Source organism: Diachasma alloeum, unplaced genomic scaffold (genome assembly GCF_001412515.2).
Source record: "Diachasma alloeum isolate Michigan unplaced genomic scaffold, Dall2.0 Dall_scaffold_00557, whole genome shotgun sequence".
Lineage (NCBI taxonomy): Eukaryota > Metazoa > Arthropoda > Insecta > Hymenoptera > Braconidae > Diachasma > Diachasma alloeum.
Window position 1 is genome coordinate 518,795 of NW_021680689.1, and position 14,330 is coordinate 533,124.

General features: G+C 37.9%; 3 protein-coding genes across 3 annotated transcripts in view; 1 reads left to right on the top strand and 2 right to left on the bottom strand.

Moving 5' to 3' along the window:
- Positions 1-402: 402 nt before the first annotated feature.
- Positions 403-4,494, bottom strand: LOC107043244 (phenylalanine--tRNA ligase beta subunit). Its single transcript, XM_015264641.2, has 10 exons — positions 4,412-4,494; positions 4,210-4,287; positions 3,896-3,951; positions 3,470-3,624; positions 3,331-3,397; positions 2,854-3,120; positions 2,452-2,631; positions 1,536-2,102; positions 967-1,246; positions 403-893 (listed from the first exon to the last, which is right to left on the bottom strand). Exons 2-10 carry the CDS (start codon positions 4,265-4,267, stop codon positions 742-744), a joined length of 1,782 nt encoding a protein of 593 aa, XP_015120127.1. The 5' UTR covers positions 4,268-4,287; positions 4,412-4,494; the 3' UTR covers positions 403-741.
- A 69-nt stretch (positions 4,495-4,563) lies between these two features.
- LOC107043243 (splicing factor 3A subunit 1) lies at positions 4,564-9,135 on the top strand. Its single transcript, XM_015264639.1, has 5 exons — positions 4,564-4,809; positions 5,168-5,501; positions 5,992-6,547; positions 7,093-7,638; positions 7,836-9,135. The coding sequence occupies exons 1-5, from the start codon at positions 4,698-4,700 to the stop codon at positions 8,568-8,570; spliced, it is 2,283 nt and encodes a 760-aa protein (XP_015120125.1). The 5' UTR covers positions 4,564-4,697; the 3' UTR covers positions 8,571-9,135.
- Positions 9,136-9,295: 160 nt separating this feature from the next.
- The window catches only part of LOC107043245 (xylulose kinase), a 5,551-nt gene continuing 516 nt past the window's right edge, over positions 9,296-14,330 (bottom strand). Inside the window, exons 2-12 of the mRNA XM_015264642.1 lie at positions 13,377-13,459; positions 12,783-12,936; positions 12,526-12,705; positions 11,840-11,941; positions 11,647-11,778; positions 11,207-11,360; positions 10,848-10,992; positions 10,407-10,696; positions 9,848-9,945; positions 9,647-9,787; positions 9,296-9,585 (exon numbers count right to left, since the gene is read on the bottom strand). Coding sequence (XP_015120128.1) covers positions 9,514-9,585; positions 9,647-9,787; positions 9,848-9,945; positions 10,407-10,696; positions 10,848-10,992; positions 11,207-11,360; positions 11,647-11,778; positions 11,840-11,941; positions 12,526-12,705; positions 12,783-12,936; positions 13,377-13,459 — 1,551 coding nt within the window. The 3' untranslated portion in view covers positions 9,296-9,513. The remainder of the gene's footprint in view (positions 9,586-9,646; positions 9,788-9,847; positions 9,946-10,406; positions 10,697-10,847; positions 10,993-11,206; positions 11,361-11,646; positions 11,779-11,839; positions 11,942-12,525; positions 12,706-12,782; positions 12,937-13,376; positions 13,460-14,330) is intronic.

Here is a 14,330-nt window from a genome sequence, read left to right on the forward strand (position 1 = left end):
TTTACCCCAACCTCCCCTAAAAATCATGAAAAATTAGAAAAAAAAAAATTAAAATTTTATACTTATTACGAAAATTAATAATTTTTGCTTCTGGGTGTCTCGAAATGGCGTGTTTCGAACGTGCAGGGGTGCCACTGATGGAAACACCCTAGTCAAACAAGAGACTGTCGTCTATAAAATAATCTGCGAAAGAATTTGATGGATTTATTTTACACTCATCAAAGTTAGAGTTCATATAAAAAATTATCAAATGGAAAATAATGATTTTTTGGGGTCTTTAAATTTATTTTTCCTTGTTACACTCAACGACTCAACTGGAGTCTATTCAAACTTTAATTTATTGAAATGAAATATCTCGAACAAATCGAAATTTGGGAAGGGTTTTATAGTTTTTTAAAATAATTTTTGCGAAATCATTTACACATGTTTATTTTCAATTTTTGAGTGCTTTGGAAACGCCTCCTTATCTTGGAAACAACAGAGTTTAGGGGGAAGTATGATAAGACCTTTTTTACAGGGAATTGGATTTTCTAAAAAAATAGTCCTGAGAAATTTCCTTCTAAATCCCCTCCTTCTCAAGATATTTTCAAAGTTGTCTTGGTCGTCACAAACTTTTTGATGACCACCAATTTTTTTCAAATATTACAATCAACTGGTGTAAAGACGCAAAAGCGACCTCATTTATTAGATCTCCTCAAACGCAATAAATAAAAATGTTTCCTGTGAATTACAAAAAGTTCACTACAAGAATGGTTCGATGTTGATTTCAATTGATGAACAGGGCAGGTGCAGTTCGAATTTCTGGAGAACCTCCGGGTGTAAAACTCCCATTTTCCCAATTACCTGACCATGAACAATGACTTTTGCACATCTCTGAGGGAAATACGTCGGATCTGCGTAAAAACAATGGAAAAATTGACGACGATGGCATTGAGTTTTGATAATTCAATTGAGGAATTGATTTACCTTCGGCTGCCTCGAGGTAATACCCATTTTTGCTCTTGTCGACGCTCCAGGGGACCTCCAGGAGCTGCATCACCCTGTCCAGAAGCCCATGAATGATCTCAAACCCAGCAGATTTGTTACAGTAAACTGCACACAATCTCCTCTCATTCCTAGCTCCACACTCAGCTTTTTTGTCTTTTAGAACAACATCAGAGACTTCGAAGAGCTTGAGGGGCAGGGGCATCTTCTTGTTGGCTGAAATTGTCTTCAGAAGTCCTGGAAGAAGACACGTCCTCGCCACCTATTCAATTTTTAGACAATTCCCGGTGAAAAAAAATAAAATCTCGAGGTTTTTCCAAATTTAAGAGAATGAAGAAAAAATGCCTCTCGTTAATTTTCTCATTATCTCCACAAATAACGAATTTAGCAGAAAATGCCATAAGACATTTTTTGTGGGAAATTTTCTCGTCTACAAAAAAGTTTTTCTGACATTTCCTCCTAAACCCACCAGTTTTCGAGATATTCGCAGAATTAATCAGGCGGATTTTTTTTTCTCGTAAAAAAATCGAGTTTTTGGTTGAAATAATTACTTGAAACTCCAGAGTCTTGGGGTTTGATATCGTGACAGCGGGTATTTTATCGAAACACCACCCCAACTTCTCCGAGACATCCTCCCTCGAGCACAAAGAAAAAGTGAGGGCCTCAGTAAATCCAGCCTGAGCCAACTCCTGCCTGAGATGATCAGACAATTTATTCAGGGGGAATTCGTTTCCAACCGTCGAGGTCTGGGGGATGGTCCTCTCGATGTTGTTGTACCCCCAGGCGATGGCAATGTCCTCGTAAATATCGCAGGGATGAATGACATCGTGTCTAGTTGGTGGAATTTCCACACTCAGTTGGTCGTCTCCCTCGACAGTCGTCTGTAGCCCCATCTTCGAGAGCAATCGAGCTACTTTTTCTGGGGAGCACTCCACCCCAATGTAATTCACGGCCTCTTTGCTGTTGATCTTGACAGTTCTGTACGTCAACTTTGGATGGGGGAGGAAGACTATTGGCTTTTTTCCAGGGTTCACACGAACTCCCACTGTCTCAACTGTGAATTTGCTCTTGCAATACTGACTGAAGGCGCAGACTAGAGTGTCGAGAACAATTTCTGCCTGCAGTTCAAATAAATTAATTAAGCACAATTGACTAATTGCTCATCCAAGTCCATTTATCAATTTATTTATTCTTATATATTATTTATTTTTAAGGTCAGAGCTAAGTTGAATTCATTTTGAACCGTTAGAAAACATTACAACATTAAAAACATTAAAATAATGGGGAAAAATCTGTTCCTGTAGATTATGACATTCTCCCATAAATAATTTACGAAAAATTAATTCAACTGTCTGAAATCATTTCTTTGTAACTCATAAATTTGCTCATGTTGTAAATTTTAATTCAACTTGCAGAAAATATTTTGTCATTAAAGAAACTTTAATATTGAAAAAAATATGTTTATACCTTCGTTTGATCTGTTGCAGTGGCCTCAATGAGAATATTCTTAGTATTCAACGTAATCTTCGAGTGATCAGAATTAATTATCGGTGGTAATGACAAAATAGTCCCCTCACTGTCGAAAACAACTGGATACACTGGGCTGTCTCTGATTATTGACAGATACTGTTTCAATTGTGCATGATGCTGCGAAAAAGAATAACTTCTGATTAAAAAAACGGACTAATCAAGTAAAACTGCCAATTTTTATCAATTCTATCGATGAATTCTGGTGATTTTCCTCAATTAATTCCAATAAAAAATTAATTAAATGATTAAATTAGGTGATTTTCATAAAAAGATGAGTGAATGAAATAATTTATTTTGATCGTTTAAATAATCCATTTCATTAATCTTCGAAGGACTCACAGCATAAAGTTCCATGATTTCGAGTCCATTGTACTCCTTATCCTGATTCAAGGGTTTGAAACGAATTTCTTCTGGTGGTTTTGCATCGTAGGTGAATGGCCCCTTCACAGTATCCAAATCGTGAGTGCCAATGGAGACGAGGGATCGCTTCCTGCAGATGTTCTGGTGCAACTTGTCCTGCAGATCTATGAAACTGTCGTAGGATTCTTTCGTTAATGTCACTCCTCTGAGGACTGCACCAACGATGTATGGACGGATTTGTTTGCACTAAAAAGAATAATTATGAAAATTAATTGTTAATTAATTTTAAAATTATAATAAATTAATAACAAATGAATCATAAATTGATAATAAAGTCACTTCATCTAGAGAATAATTCATCGAATAAATCAAAGAATAAAATGAATGAGTGAATGAATGAATAAATAAAAAAAATAATTTAATTAAATTGAGACGAAATGTTCGATTATTTCTTACCCTCTCAGTGATATCGATTGATTCTCTCTGGTCCAGATCAATTGTCTTGTATCGAGGGGCTGAAATTCTGAAATAAAATTGTTTCAGTCTCACATTTTGCTTCGAGTTTTATTTAAATATCTGATGAGTCAAAAATTACTTCTCCAAGAATATCAACAACCCAGTGACGAGGCCCTCTAGACACAGGAGGTCGTATCTATTCGCGGGGATGTCAATCCTGTAGATGATCTCCTCAGAAGCTCCAGCACTCTGCTCCACTCCCTGCTCCTTCGAAATCATCTGCTTCTCTGTCGTCTGGAAAATTCCTCACACTTTATTTCGGGGATATTTCTGAATCTATTGGGATTAGGAGGAAAACCCATAGAACGTTTTTTGTAGAAAATTTTACGGGCTACAAAAAAGGTTTCACGACAATTTCTGGTAAATCCCCTAGTTTCAAAGATATTCTTAAAAAAACTCTAGAAATCCGCCTCTTCACGATGAATTTTTCATCCCCTCTACTCAATCCTCCCAAAAGAATAAAAATAATCAAATATTAATGAAAAATCTTATCCTCCATCATTACCACTTCGTCCAGCTCCAGCCCGAAGGCGAAGCACAGCGTCTGGAACTCCTCATCAGCTGAAAAAACCCCAAAAATCAGAAAGCCCTCAAATCTCAAAATAAATTATCGCAGAATAAAATGAACGGCTTCAATCCTCAATAGCAAAAAAACCGCTGGGTGAAATTCAAAAAATTTGGTTCCATTTTAAAGCTATTCTTTCTGGCTTCAATATGAGACCTGACTCGTCCAAATCGTTTCATTAGTTCAGGAAATATTGAAGATTGAAGAAGTACCATTTTACCTCACTTTCTGCAAAAACCGTAAAATTCACTCACAGTATGTTTTTCCCAGGGCTTTGAACAGCGAGTCACGTTTGACGCCGACAGTAGGCATGATCCCAACCCCTAATTAGCCTGGAATGATGCAACAATGGTTAATTACCCCCACGAGACTCATCGATCCCCACATCTCTCCTCAATGCTCAATCTATTTAGCTCACTGATATATCGATAAACGTGTGATTATCGGGATAATTACCAGTGGATCCGGCTAATAATCGAATGACAAATGGACAAATGTCCGGGAGGGCACTTCGCACACGTGTCGAGGGCGAATCCTCAACGAACATCAGGCGAGGCCTCTCATTTCGATTGTTAGAGGCGCTTTTGTGCGGAATCCCCGATCATTCGTGAGTCCACGAGCTCGAGAGTTTCATTTCCGTGGATTTGTCGGGACCCGTTGGACATTTTCGAAAGTCCTGCGATCGTTTTCGATGACAAAATGTGGTGAAGTGGTGATTAATTGGTTCAATTGAAGAGTGAAAATGCCAGGACAGGATTCTGTTGTCGTTCCACCGCCTCCCATTGAGGGGGAGGAGGTCGCGCCGTCGTCACAGCCCATTGTCGGCATCATCTACCCTCCTCCGGAGGTTAGGAGTATCCTTTGTCAACGATGAAATAATTAATTAATGAATAAATGAACGATTTGGGGAAGGACATGGGTTTAGGGGTGAGGAGGGCAAAACGATTCGCTTTCAATCGTCGATAACTCAAGATCGGCAGAGTGAAATGGGACGATTTTTTTTTCATTTTGAGGGGGATTTGTCAAGCTTTGAAATGACCCCTGACTCGTCCAAATTGCTTCGTTCAGTCACGAGATATCGAGGATTTAAGAAAGTCAGTTTTACCTTCCTTTTTCTTCAAAATGGAATTCTCTGAAAAATCATGTTCACGTTTGTAAAATGCTGAGGAGTAATTCCCCAGATGATATTCTTTCTTATTATCAACATAACAGATATCGTCGACAAAACTGCGAGCTTTGTCGCCAGGAATGGTCCAGAGTTTGAGTCGAGGATTCGCCAGAACGAAACGGGAAACGCCAAGTTCAATTTCTTGAATTTCGGGGATCCGTATCATGCTTACTATCAGCACAAAGTCAAGGAGTTCACGGAGGGAAGGGGACAGGAGCCATCGGTGGGGACAGTGGGTACAGTCAGGGGAGTCACCCTGAGCGCCCACCAGAAGCAGCAGGAGATCCTCAAGCAGGTGGAACAGCCTTTTGTACCGAAGGATCCACCAGCTGAGTTTGAGTTCATTGCTGATCCGCCTTCAATATCAGCATTGGATTTGTGAGTTCTGATATCCCTGAATTAATATGTTTAACGAATGTTAAAATTCTTTTAAATCGATTTTTTATGCATTTTTCTACTATTTTTTTAATTCTTTTCTCTTGTAAATTCACCAGACTTCATCTGAATTTATAATTTCATTTCTTAATATGAAACCTCAATTCTTAAGAGCTTCCCACGTTTTTAAAAACATCTTGTGGACGATATGTTTATGTTACAACTCCTGAAATTTTCTTCAGAAAATTGCTTGGCTATTTTAAGAATTTACAGAATACAAAACATCGCACTCAAAACTCTTCGGTAATTTTGGGATCCTCTCCTTAATTACTACACTTATCATAAAATTGTCAGAATTTAATTATTCGCACAGAAACAGTGTCTTGAAATTCTCTGTATGCATTCATCTAAAAAAATGTTTCTTCCTCATTGCCAATAAAAAATTTCCCTCATCATTTTTTTCCATAAAAAAAAAATATTTTCTCGTCCTCAGAGACATCGTGAAACTCACCGCGCAGTTCGTCGCCCGAAACGGTCGTCAGTTCCTCACGAACCTGATGAACCGCGAGCAAAGAAACTTCCAATTCGATTTCCTGCGGCCCCAGCACTCGCTCTTTCAGTACTTCACCAAGCTCCTGGAGCAGTACACAAAGGTCCTGATCCCCCCGAAGGACCTCCTCCCCCGCCTCCGGGAGGAGTCCACCTCGATGGACAGCATCCTGGACCAGGTGAAATACCGATCGGAATGGCTGAAGTACCAGGAGGCCCAGCGTCGCAAGGAGGAGGAAGAGCTTGAGCGCGAGCGTGTGGCCTACGCCCAGATAGACTGGCACGACTTCGTGGTGGTGGAGACCGTGGACTACCAGCAGTTCGAGGTCGGCAATTTCCCGGCTCCAACGACCCCAGACGAAGTGGGGGCGCGTGTGCTGATGCAGGAGAGGATCGAGGATGGAGACGACGTGGAGATGCAGATCGAGTCTGATGGGGACGACGAGATGCCTCAGAGGACGGAAAATGATAGAGATCGATCTGCGAAGGATAACAATCAGGTGAGGTGTCCATATGGGGGGTGAAAAGGACACTGAAGGTTTTTTTTAATGCTCATTACCCCGGCATTAATTTATTGAGTGAGGAGAGGAGAAAAGGAAAAAATCATTCTAAAAAATTATTTTTGGATCAAATTATTTTGTTATATGTAAAATTGACAGTATTAAACCATTCTTACATTACTAAATGAATCATTAATCAACTATTAAAGTTTAGAATTATTCACGAATTTTTAATTAAAGAATAGTTTGAGAATAAACGATTTAAAAGAAATGGAAATTAGGTTCATGAAAGAAAAAATAAAAATAACAATCTTTTGCATGAATTCGAACCAGCGACAATAATTCTAATTCAATAAGTTTAAATTTTCAATTGAAAATCAATTTCAAGAAATTTGCAATTGTGTATCCAACAGTCAGCCGCCAATTCAGATTATCAATTACTTTCCAAATGGTCAATTTTCAGTGAAGCTTATGAAATATAAATTATTTTACCAGAAACCTCTCCCGAAATTCTCCAAATAATAACTCTTCAATCCCCGAATCAGGTCCAGGACATGGAGGAGGACTCGAGTGATGAAGAGACCCCAAGTGAGCCCCCCAACGCCCCTGGGAACCGAGGAACCATGCAGCCCCCACCGCTGCCCCCAGCCCCAGGGAACGTGATCATTCGTAAGGGCTACGATCCCAAGCAGCACAGTCAGAAGGCGAGACCAATCCCCTCGGACGTCATCCTGGTGTCACCTCTGACTGGAGAGATCCTGGGGAAGAAGGTGGAGGAGCACATGCACATTGGTCTGCTGGACTCCCGCTGGGTCGAGCAGAGGGACAAGCACCAGGAGAAGGTGGACCAGGAGTCGGTTTACGCCTCTGGAGCTGCTGTCAACGCCTCATTGAAGCACTTGGCTGAGAGACGTACTGACATTTTCGGTATTGGGGACGAGGAGACGGCGATCGGTAAGAAAATCGGGGAGGAGGACACCAGGAAGGACGATAAAGTCACTTGGGATGGACACACGTCGAGTGTTGAGGCTGCTACTAGGGCTGCTAGAGCCAATATCACGTTGGAGGAGCAAATTCATCAGATTCACAAGGTATTTATTACATATTGATTTTTTTTATTTCTCAATTTTCATTTTCTCTTTATTTTAACGTCGCAGACTTAATTGTTATTGATTTAATCTGTGCACTAGTCAATGTAATTATCATAATTAAATTATTGAAAACAATCAAACAATATTAAAATATATTGTTATTTTTAAATTTGTTAATTCAATATAATTGTCCTCAGGTAAAGGGTCTCCTCCCCGACGAGGAGAAGGAGAAAATCGGTCCAAAACCGGTGACAAGTCGAGCTGCAGAGTTGAATCACATGGCAGCAGTTGCCTCGAAGCCCCAGGCAACCCTGAAGGCCCCACCAAAGCCCCCAGTGCCGAAGCCCATTCAAGTCCCTCAGCAGCCACCACCACCCACGATGACAATGCACATGGGAATGCCCCAGGCCCCGATGATGCCCCCCCAGCCCCCCATGATGATGATGGCGCCGATGCCACCGATCAGACCTCCACCCCTGATGACCCCTTCAATGTCCCCATTCATGCCAGCGCCACCGGTCATGCAGCCACCGATTCCTCAGCAAATGGGGCTCAAGCACCCCATGGAGAGTGTCCCCGAGGAGGAGTCGCCGGCGAAAAAAGCGAAGAGCGAGGACTCTCTCATCCCCGAGGCGCAGTTCCTCGCTAGGCACAAGGGACCTGTCCAGCTGAGTGTTGTCGTTCCTCTGATGACTGATAAACCAGACTGGAAGCTCAATGGACAGACCCTCAGCATCACTCTCCAGCCGAATGACACTGTGGCGACTCTGAAGGCCAGCATTTGCGAGATGATTGGGATGCCGCCTGGCAAGCAGAAGATCCAGACTGAGGGCATCTTCTGCAAGGATCTCAATTCCTTGGGGTACTATAATCTCAGCAGTGGGAGTGTCGTCAATCTCTTGCCCAAGGAGAGGGGTGGCAGGAAGAAGTAAAAGGGATGAATTATTTTTGGGAATTGAGGGGTTCTAATCGACTGTAGAAAAAAAGAAAATACAAATTAAAAGCTTCAGGTATTCAATCGTCTTGGTGACAGTAATTTCAAAGCAGACTTGGCAAGTATTTACACTGGAGAGGAGGTTATTAAGTTGATAAAATGTTTAATGAACAGAATTGCGAATGTGAATTGTGAGAAAATTAAAGATGAATTGAGGGAATCGTCTTGACACAATTAATTCTCTAATCAGACTGGGGAATTATTGTAATCGCACTTTATTAACTTGATAAAAGATTTAATTTAAAAAATTGCGATAAAAAAATTAATGAAAGAAGTATTGGGGGAAATCAACTTATTCTCAGCAACTTGGACTCGTTTGATTTTGAGCAGAAAATATCTTGAGGAATTTTTTGGTTCATGATTTCGTGTATTAGTCATTGGTTACTCAAGATTTTTGTATAAAAATCATTGGAAATTCAGTGATTTTTCAGTGGATTCGAATTAATTTTGTGCGAATGTATGGAGTGAGCTGCTTTTGAGGAATAAATTTCGATTTTATGGAATGAAAGGCTTAAAGAATTCATCAATTGATTGCCTCATTGCGTGATTATTTAATTAATTAAGGAACAGTTAATTTAGAAGACGTAAAATTGAAGAATTATTCTTAAAAAGTGAATTTATTACCTAAATTTTTATTTTAAAGGATAAAATCATCCCGATGAATTCATCAATTAATTGAGGTAATTTATTACTTCACCATTTAATTTCATTAGTCATTAATAATTAAAATTCTCGTAGTAAAAATATTCAAAAATTCGTTGATTGTTCACTAGACTTGCAGGAATTTTTCAAACTCCTCGGGCGGAATCCTGATTTATACTATAATTGATTAATTAATTAATTAATTACTTAATTATCTAGTCAATTACGGACGGAATGTCTCAGCTAGGTTTATTCGTCTCTAACAATTGGGCTACGATCTTGCGATAGCGTTCGAGCATTGGTTTGTATATCTGAAACAAAAAATATCCGGAATTGAGGGATTAATTGGGGACTGGACTGACGATTTCTCACCGATTCAGCGTCGCTGTAGGGTCGGCACAACAACGTTGGCTCTGGAATGCTACTTGTTATTCGTTCGAAGGATGATTCACGGCCCTGGAGGGCGTGCTTCGCTTGGTATGCACCTCCCAGGACAGCTGAATTTTTCATTTCCTGGGGGTAAAGTTCAAGATTTAACACGAAAATGTTTAAATAATGTCATTTTCCACTTACTGAAGTGTAAACTGGGGAATTGAAGACGTCAGAGAGGACTTGGAGGACAGCTTTATTCGCAGAAGCACCTCCAGTTGCTATAATTCGACAATTAGGTCCTAGAGAATTGAATTTTTTTATTAAAAAACGTGGAAACTAAATTTAATCTTCATTAATTCACAATTATCTCGATAATGAGGGGTTTTAGGAGGAAATGTCAGAGAATATTTTTTGTAGAGACTTTCCTCAGCTACAAAAAATGTTCTCTAACATTTTCTCCTAAATTCACTCATTAGAAAGATAATTAGACAATTATAAAAATAAAAATATGGATTTAGACAATTGACGGTTTTAAATGAAATTTAGAAAGAAATGTCGAGAGTTTTTCCAACAGAAATTCATTTCCTGCAAAAAATCTCTTGGCATTTCATCCTAAACCCATTCGTCACCAAAAAAACGATGGAAAAAAGAGTAAATTTGGAAATAAAAAATTAGAAAATTTTTAATTATGAAATAATTAGATTATGACTGAAAAATCATGATTTGATGAATAAATTGGGGATGAAAATGCAGGAAAAACCTATGACAAATCCGAAATCCTCAGCAGACGCCCTCCTAGCGATAAATTGTCCCTCGACAAGTGCCCTGACCTCAACTTCTTTGGAACTGTATCTTGATATTTTTTCATCAGCTTTATTGAACCTGTAGTCGCCGATTAATGGGGGAAAAATTTCTCTGGTGTCCAAGTAGATAGCCATGTTACCAAAGTTACCCCTCGGTGTACTGTCCAATAATTCATTGAACAGTTGCCATGAGCCTCCCGCCGCGCTGTCGCGAATTCTTTCCCGAGTCAGAGACCCATTTTTAAAGCTGGAAAGCAATGGTCTCGTGTTATTTCCCCGGGGGAATAATTCATCAATCATCGAATAAACTTTTCTGAAGATCAATAGCCGATGGGTTATTCATTATGTCCGAATTTTCAGCATTTTTAATTTTTATTTTTCAGTAATTATTTTTTTACCAGAGCAAGGCCATGTAAGCGTCGCTGTCAAGCGGATTGCAGAATATGTGACCCTCAGTCACTGTTTTAGGCGAGTCTAGCCACAGGAATAGAGTGTCACTGGTCCCTAGGCTGCACGCAAGGTCACCCTTTTGTAATCTCATTCCTGTGAAAATCATTTTTCAATTTTTTTCAATTTTTTATTTGGAAATTTTCTAGGGGATGGATGGATTCAGAAGAATTTTAATTTTTAATTTTTAGTTTTTCATTTTTAATTTTCAATTTTTAATTTTTAATTTTTAATTTTTAATTTTTTATCGAATTGAAAAAAATTTCCTTCACTCTCTCGTAAAGTCCTTTAACATCTAGAAGTAATTTACCCATTAAAGAGGCAGGATTGTCCCCAGTGAAGGCGACGACTCTGCACTCCTCGTTGAATCCAAATCTCTCGACGAAATAATTGGAAATGGGACCGAGGTCTGCATAAGAAGGTACCGTATCTCCTAGTTTGTCTCGTAAATTCGGAGCACAGATCTATTTTATAAAAAAAATGCAATAAAGTCGAAAAGGAAAACGACAAAATTCAGAAATTAAATAGAAAATATTAAGATATTTCATTTTAAAAAATCATTAAAAATTAATGTTTAATCTTAATGATTTAAGGTGTTACAACTCATTAATTTTCCATAATTTATCGATAAAAAATTATTGTTTTATATGAAATAATAAATAATCTCAATTTTTAAAAAGAAAATAAAAAACAAATCAATTGGATGCGGAATTTTCCAGTGAAAAGTAAGAATTAAAAATGGAAAAGTACTTGGAGAAGATCGCCGCTCCAGTCTTTGGTTCGAATGTCCAGTAGATTCATGCCGGATCCATCGGAGTGATCGATCGGTGCGTAATCCCCGATGAAAAGACTGGCGACGAAACTACTTATAAGCGAGATCCTCTGGAATTCATTATTGCGGAATTATTACGACTCACGAATAGTCAATAAGGTGACTGTTTACCTCTGTCGTGTTGTAAACATCCGGTCTAGTCCGGTGAATTTTCGTTATTTGAGCGGCGGAAAATCTCTCGTAAGCACGTGAACCCGTCATTTCAGCTAATTTCTAGAGAATTCGTAATTTTAGTAAAAAAAAAAATTGAAAATTCGTGAATTGTTTTTTTTAATAAAATGTGTTTCAATTTTTTTCTATACTTCATTCGTTTCTATAAAATCAATTCTTGAATATCGCATCGAGTAAATGGAGTGAAAATATGTATAAATTTTATTTTTTAGAGAAGAAAAAATAACGAAAATTTTTTTTTAAATAAAATGTGTTCTAATTTTTTTTTATTTCTTTCCTTTTCTATAAAATTAGTTCTTCAATATAGCACTGAAAAAGATGAAATGAAAATCTACTTTAATTTTAATTTTCAAGAAAGAAAAAATAATAAAAAATACAATAAAAATGTGTTTCATTTTTTTTTGTTGCAACGTGTTTTACGAATTAAAAAAACGCACTGCAAATGTGTTTCAATATTGTTTTTCTATAGAATTGATCTTTAAATATTTAACTAAAAAAATTGAAAAAATATTAGTCGAAAAAATAACTAAAAAATCAAAGAATTAAAAAAAATAAAAAAATTAGAATTAGAATTAAAAAAATCGAAAAATTTTAAACAAAATTAAAAAAAAAATTGTTTATCTCACTAGAGCACCACCAATCCTCTCCTCAATAATCGCACACTCCCCCCGAGTGCTAGAGTCCATCCACACGGGTGCCATGGACGTAGCAAAGGCATTAGCCAATTGTTCATGAAGGAATTTTTCGGGTCTGAGATTCCTCAGTGTCTCTCGACTCCCCCTGCTCCAATACACAGTCCCATGTTGCTGAAATCCATTCGGAATTCAATCAAAATAAATGTGTGATGATGCAATCGGCGGGATCAAAGACAACGAAGACCTACCTGGCCGCAACCGGAAATACCTCGGACTCGGGCGAAATCCACTCCGCATACCCTCAGCTTGTCCAGGAGCATGTCCAGGGCCTTGACCCACATGAGACACGGTGCCTGAACGACACTCGGGCTCTGCTTTCTGTGAATCACTCCTCCATATGTGCTGATGGAATTTTAATTGTTTTTTAAACTATTTCGAAAGACTTTGTCGAAGAGAATTTCCGCGAATTCAATTCATCGAGTTGATTAAATTCAATAATTATCGTCTTTCTTCGTTGATTTGAACTAATTAATTAATTAATTAAAGGAATTAATATATTTTTTGTCCCGTCGATAATTGCGTTATTAAAATAATTTTTTATCTATTTAGATTAATAATTGCTTGAATTCTCGAGATTTTTTTGTCGAGAATTCCGTGGGATTTAATTAATAAAGTTCACTGAATCAAATAATTATAATTTTTTTAATTTATAAAAAAAATAATTGAGTAAAAAAATAATAATATTCTTTTTAATCGTCTCAATAAACAATTGCGCTATAAAAAAATGTGGCATTTATCTAGACGAATAATCCCTTAAATTCCCTAGTTTTCTTCATTTTTACCGAAATTCCGGAAGATCATTGTCGAACTGGACATACGCCTCATCCAGGACCTTCAACTGTTCATCTACAACAACAGCTTTGAGCTAAAAAATGAAAAACAAAAGGAAGTTTCATCACAAAACACATAAATAAAAAAAATCGATTTTCACACCTCATTAAACTCCAATTCTTAATCCATTAAAAAAATAACTAGAACATAGTCTCAAGTTGCCCCAGTGGATGTGAAAATTCAAGCAGTCATTAAATTAACGACAACTCAAAACCAAAAACTCATTTTTAATTTCTGAAATGAACAATAAATTTAACGATTTTTATTTCGTCTAAAATTCAGATAAAAACAGACCGTTTTAAATCCTCAATAACTCAACATCCGCAAAGTGAAAATCATCGATTTTTTTTTTCATTTTGAAGGTATTTTTTCAGACTTCAAAATGAGCCCCGATTCGTTCCAATCGCCCCATTTATTCAGGAGATATCTCCAATTTATTTTATTTTTGTTTTCCAACTACTGTTCAGCGTTTATGTATTTTTACGAGCATTGTCATTTATTTTATATTATTGTGTCATACATTTCTCAATATTTCTCAATATGCTATCAGTGCGCATTTGAGTGATATGTTCTCACATATATTTTATTCATAACATTATTTGTCCTTCACAATACTAAACATTGGCAACATCCGGGTTTTCATTAAAAAATGTTTCTGTTGTTTCGAGCACTAAATAAATAAACAGACTCGTTCACGTTCCCGAAAAAAAAACCCACCGCCCTACCATCACAGTCACCTTCCCTCCCATTCAAAACTCCCGCCAACCCTGCTGTCAGGTGTGCAGACGCGTGCAGGTGCGTCCCCCGATCACCTGTCCTCGACATCCCTCAGAAGTAATCCACCATTCGCCTCGACATCGCCCTCTCAAAGTGAGTAAACAAAAATGACAAATAGCCCCCTCCCC

Excerpts from the sequence above, each read along its gene's own strand:
- LOC107043244 (XM_015264641.2), bottom strand. The coding sequence starts at position 4,267 with ATGCCTACTGTCGGCGTCAAACGTGACTCGCTGTTCAAAGCCCTGGGA. Across the intron at positions 2,632-2,853 it reads AAATCATGGAACTTTATGCT|CATCATGCACAATTGAAACA; the intron begins GTGAGTCCTTCG and ends TCTTTTTCGCAG. Across the intron at positions 894-966 it reads TTACCTCGAGGCAGCCGAAG|ATCCGACGTATTTCCCTCAG; the intron begins GTAAATCAATTC and ends GTTTTTACGCAG.
- LOC107043243 (XM_015264639.1), top strand. The coding sequence starts at position 4,698 with ATGCCAGGACAGGATTCTGTTGTCGTTCCACCGCCTCCCATTGAGGGG. Across the intron at positions 4,810-5,167 it reads CCCTCCTCCGGAGGTTAGGA|ATATCGTCGACAAAACTGCG; the intron begins GTATCCTTTGTC and ends TCAACATAACAG. Across the intron at positions 5,502-5,991 it reads TCAATATCAGCATTGGATTT|AGACATCGTGAAACTCACCG; the intron begins GTGAGTTCTGAT and ends TCTCGTCCTCAG.